This window comes from Nerophis ophidion, linkage group LG11 (genome assembly GCF_033978795.1).
Source record: "Nerophis ophidion isolate RoL-2023_Sa linkage group LG11, RoL_Noph_v1.0, whole genome shotgun sequence".
NCBI classification, from domain to species: Eukaryota; Metazoa; Chordata; class Actinopteri; order Syngnathiformes; family Syngnathidae; genus Nerophis; species Nerophis ophidion.
Window position 1 is genome coordinate 20042990 of NC_084621.1, and position 6000 is coordinate 20048989.

The window sequence follows — 6000 nt, forward strand, 5'->3', positions numbered from 1 at the left end:
TCGTCGTCTCCCGGTGCACCGCCAGGTGTTCCTCCGCCATTCTCACCGCTGCTTCCACGTCCGGCGGACTGTGGTGCCGCACCCACTTGGAGGTTTTCACCGGGATGCCCTCCAGGAATTGCTCCAGCACCATCGCCTCCAACATCTCGGTGTGCCGCCCGTTGGGCTGGAGCCACCGGGTCGCCTCATCCCTTAGCCGGTGCGCGAATACGAAGGGCCGGTCCTCCGACGCCAGCTTCATGGCCCGGAACCTTCGGCGGTGATCTTCTGGGCCGAGGATGGCGTGCCGTTGGTTCGCATAATGCATGCGGGCCGACGCCGCCCGCTGCGCCTCCCCCATCAGGAGCGGCAGCAGCCTCGCGCCCCATTCTTCCTCCGGCCATTTGCACGACCTCGGCGTGGCCTCGAACGCGTCCAGGAAGGTATGTGCGTCCTCCCCCTCCACCATGCGCTCCATGGAGGCCGGGCCTCCCGCTGTTTCCGTGCGGCTCATTCAGGCCCGCAGCACCTGGGTCTGCAGCCGGCTTGCCGCCGACACCTCGGCCAAGGCTTGGCCCAGCGTTTGCAGGGTTAGTGATGACATCATTCCGTGATTATTTTCGTTGGGCGCCACTGTAGCAAGATCCTGCTTGTTCTTCTGGGAGCACAGGGAAGGAGCAGCACACTCGAAGCAGGTTTACACGTTTTAATTACTGTTTGTTCACACAAATGTCAGTGTTGGCTTTTCAGCCCGTACTTGCAATCCGCAATGTTCGTTTTAGTTATTTCTTCACTTCAGCTTTTCGGTCGATCGTCCTCCGCTCCGCTTGTGTCCTCCGTTCCCCTTGTGTCCTCTCCCCTCAAGGTTTCCCGCGCCGCTAATAAAGGAACAGGTGATTAGATAACTCATTCCAGGTGAGCTCATCTACTCACCTGTCAGCTGCTTCATGGCCGATCGCTGCACACACTCCGCCCGCAGGGAACGCGTGGACCACGCTTCTGCCACAATATACAAACCCCGTTTCCATATGAGTCGGGAAATTGTTTTGGATGTAAATATAAACAGAATACAATAATTTGCAAATCCTTTTCAACCCATATTCAATTGAATGCACTACAAAGACGAGATATTTGATGTACAAACTCATAAACTTTTTTTTTTTTTTGCAAATAATAATTAACTTAGAACTTCATGGCTGCAACACGTGCCAAAGTAGTTGGGAAAGGGCATGTTCACCACTGTGTTACATCACCTTTTCTTTAAACAACACTCAATAAACGTTTGGGAACTGAGGAAACTAGTTTTTGAATCTTTGAAAGTGGAATTCTTTCCCATTCTTGTTTTATGTAGAGCTTCAGTCGTTCAACAGTCCGGAGTCTCTGCTACCGTATTTTACGCTTCATAATGCGCCACACATTTTCGATGGGATATAAGTCTGGACTGTAGGCGGGCCAGGAAGTACCCGCACTCTTTTACTACGAAGCCACACTGTTGTAACACGTGGCTTGGCATTGTCTCGCTGAAATAAGCAGGGGCGTCCATGATAGCGTTGCTTGGATGACAACCTATGTTGCTCCAAAACCTCTATGACCCTTCAGCATTAATGGTGCCTTCACAGATGTGTAAGTTACTCATGACTTGGGCCCTAATGCACCCCCATACCATCACAGATGCTGGCTTTTGAACTTTGCGCCTACAACAATCCGAATGGTTATTTTCCTCTTTGTTCTGGAGGACACCACGTCCTCTGTTTCCAAATTTAATTCGAAACAGAACACTTTTCCACTTTGCATCAGTCCATTTCAGATGATCTCGGGCCCAGCAAAGCCAGCGGCGTTTCAGGTAGTTGTTGATAAATGGGTTTGGCTTTGCATAGTAGTTTTAACTTGCACTTACAGAAGTAGCGACCAACTGTAGTCACTGACAGTGGTTTTGTGAAGTGTTTCTGAGCCCATGTGGTGATATCTTTTACACACTGATGTCGGGTTTTGATGCAGTACCGCCTGAGGGATCAAAGGTCCGTAATATCATCGCTTACGTGCAGTGATTTCTCCAGATTCTCTGAACCTTTTGATGATTTTATGGACCGTAGATGGTAAAATCTCTAAATTCCTTGCAATAGCTCGTTGAGAAATGTTGTCCTAAAACTGTTCGACAATTTGCTTACAAAGTGGTGACCCTCCCCCCATCCTTGTTTGTGAATGACTTAGCATTTCATGGAAGCTGCTTTTATACCCAATCATGGCACCCACCTGTTCCCAATTAGCCTGCACACCTGTGGGACGTTCCAAATAAGATTTTGATGAGCATTCCTCAAGTTTATCAGTATTTATTGCCACCTTTCCCAACTTCCTTGTCACGTGTTACTGGCATCAAATTCTTAAGTTAATGATTATTTGCACAAAAAAAAAGTTTATCAGTTTGAACATCAAATATGTTGTCCCTGTAGCATATTCAACTGAATATGGGTGGAAAATGATTGGCAAATCATTTTATTACGTTTATATTTACATCTAACACAATTTCCCAATTTAACACAATATATATAAACTAACGGGGTTTGTGTGTATATATATATATATATATATATATATATATATATATATATATAATGTGTATGCATATGCAACTGGCATAAAAATTTGGATACAATAAAAATATGAATGCACATTTATACAAATATGAAATAAATAAAATAAATGAAAAAGTGAGGACAAGCATTAATTAATATCATTCATTTTAATACTAATATAATTTGTCCCTAAAATTTTTGTAAGTACACCTCTGCATAACATTTTGGTATATTCCAACATCATTATACTGGTACTTTAAATGATCAATTGATGTACTTGATGTAAATAAAGTATTGATTTATTTGCCATTTAAGGCTGCTGAGCACATTTTTCGGCTTTCTGTATTATTATTTTATAACACAAAAGTACTTAAAAATTCGTATCGTCGAGTACTTCCCAGGGCACTTGCAATTAGTGCCGTATCGGTTTAAATGTGAATAGTCCGCATCCCTACGTATACCATATAGTAGGTGCGGGTATCGCCTTTTTAAAGTTGTATTCCTAAAAAAAAAGAGAAGGAAAAAAGTGCATCAGTTCTAACTTCACTGAAATGTGCAATAAACTGCTTGCAAACGGGCGACTCACATTTAAGAGCCGTTCAAACGACTCGACTCGTTGGAGAATGTCCCACCAGTGAAAACAGGAATTAAAGATGCACATTTTTTGCTCGTTCCAACTCAGACAGTTTTCAGTTAACTGAAATGTGTGATAAACTGCAAACGAACGACTCACAATTATGAGCCGTTCAAAAGACTCGACTCGTTGGTGAATGTCCCACCAGTGAAAACAGGACTTAAAGATGCACATTTTTTGCTCGTTCCAACTCAGACAGACAGTTTCCAGTTAACTGAAATGTGCGATAAACTGCTTGCAAACGAACGACTCACAATTTTGAGCCTTTCAAAAGACTCGGCTCGTTGGCGAATGTTCCATGAGTGAAAACAGGACTTAAAGATGCACATTTTTTGCTCCTTCCAACTCAGACAGACAGTTTCCAGTTAACTGAAATGTACGATAAACTGCTTGCAAACGAACGACTCACAATTATGAGCCGTTCAAAATACTCGACTCGTTGGCGAATGTCCCACCAGTGAAAACAGGACTTAAAGATGCACATTTTTGCTCGTTCCAACTCAGACAGATAGTTTTCAGTTAACTGAAATGTGCGATAATTTGCTTGCAAACAAACAACTCACAATTATGAGCCGTTCAAAAGACTCGACTCGTTGGCGAATGTTCCATGAGTGAAAACAGGACTTAAAGATGCACATTTTTTGCTCGTTCCAACTCAGACAGACAGTTTTCAGTTAACTGAAATGTGCGATAATTTGCTTGCAAACGAACGACTCACAATTATGAGCCGTTCAAAAGACTCGACTCGTTGGCGAATATCCCACCAGTGAAAACAGGACTTAAAGATGCACATTTTTTGCTTGTTCCAACTCAGACAGCGTCTAACTTTCCTCCACAGGGCGGAAGGAAAGGCGAAAACTTCGACCAGTTCTTCACCGCCGCCCCGTCGGCGCTCACGCCCTCCGACCCGGACGTGCTGGCCGCCATCAACCAGGAGGACTTCCTGGGCTTCTCCTTCGTCAATCCCGAGTGTGCCACCTCGCCGCTCACCGCCGTCTGACGCTGACATGGAGTCCACTTTTGTACTTCCTCGCATCTCTCACGCCATGCGCTCGCCTTCAATGCATGTTTCTTTTCCACGGTCACGGGTGGAAACAATACACAACACAAAGGACACATTAGACAACATTTGAATAGAGAAAGCCTGTTTGTATTTGTGCATGCAGTTTATTTAGAATCCAGTCATTTGATGATGAGGATTCCTCTAGAAGTTTCCGGAAATGTTCCAAGGATGTTTTATGTACACAACAAAAGCTATGTTGAATTGAAATGAATGATATTAGAAAGTAGTATAGCATTGTTTTTTACGCTAAAATCATGTCAGAAGTATTGAACCAAATATATATATAAACATATATAAACATATATATATATACTGTATAGTCGAGGTTATTGTGGTTTATCCGTTATACAGTGCTCAATACCGGGAATATACGTTAGGCCGGGTAAAACCACAGAGGCTATGTCATCCCTACAGCCTGTTTCGCAGGTTTCCCTACTCTTCAGGGGAGTTTCAGGGAGAAAAAACACCCTGAATATATATATATATATATATATATATATATATATATATATATATATATATATATATATATATATATATATATATATATATACACACACACGTTAGGTCAGGAAAAACCACAGAGGCTATGTCATCCCTACAAGCCTGTTTTGCAGGTTTCTCTGCCTCTTTCAGGGGATTTGATTCTACTTTAATAAAATCCTCCCAAAGAGCGAAGAAACCTACGAAACAGGCTTGTAGGGATGACATAGCCTCTGTGGTTTTTCCTGACCTAACGTGTATTCCGCCCTACCATGGCATATATGTATGTTTATACGCACATATGTATACATACCTAAATACACATATGTATTTAGGTATATATATATGTGTGTGTGTGTGTGTATATGTATATATTATGTATGTATATATATATACATAGAAATATACACATATGTATATATACATAGAAATATACATACATACATATATAAATATATATACAGACAGAGTTCAATTTTGCTCATGAGGAGAACGCATGGAGCTGCCCACTCAGTTTCAGTCTCACCCTACAGGTCTGAGGAACAGTCCACGCGTTCCTCTATTTATTCATTTTGGGAGTTCCCTAGTTACTTGCTAAGGCTGCTTCTAACGAGAGGGTTCACACATTATGCAAAGCAGCTCCAGTACGCACAATACGTGACGTAATGTGCTGGGGGCCTTGTGATTGCGCTTTGTCCCTGCTTTGTCCGTCTGCTGTTGAAATGACTTATCTTCATTGAGGTGCTCGTTCGTCCTTAGCTCTTAGAAGGCTGAAAGACAGAAAAACATCTGCGGCGAGGCCACTCCTCACATGCCATGGAAGATAACAAGTTGTGTGCCCTTGCAAGAAACAGAAAAAGTAAAGAATAGACAATAACTAGAGTAATGGTCTTTAAGCATAAGAGTTGTGTGATAACGTATATATAATTATTCTAACATTTTCATCCTGTTTATCACATAACTTCTCCAGGATCTCCTTATCCTTAATAACTTCTTCTTGCGATTTTCAGTTAATGGTTAATTTTCTAAGGGCCAAGTTATGTTTACACTCAGAGTTCAACATCATTTTCTTCCCTCATAGTCACTAGGGTGTGGAAACAGATCAGGAACACCGTCCAGGTAGGTATCCTTTTCATCAGATGAAACATCTCCTGGCGTCCGCCAGGAGGTACTTCTGAACAGTTCTGTAATCTGCTGGGTTAATCGCTGTGGTATTCAGATGGTTAAGCGGAGACAGGGAATACAACAACATCCACACAACGTCAGTA

At 42.5% G+C, this 6000-nt stretch overlaps 1 protein-coding gene across 1 annotated transcript in view; it reads left to right on the top strand.

Annotated features, from left to right (window-relative positions):
- prkcg (protein kinase C, gamma) overlaps positions 1-4561 on the top strand; it is an 81152-nt gene extending 76591 nt beyond the window's left edge. The window contains exon 17 of the mRNA XM_061915305.1: positions 4025-4561. Within this exon, the coding sequence (XP_061771289.1) occupies positions 4025-4186 (162 nt within the window). The 3' untranslated portion in view covers positions 4187-4561. The remainder of the gene's footprint in view (positions 1-4024) is intronic.
- The last annotated feature ends 1439 nt before the right edge of the window (positions 4562-6000 follow it).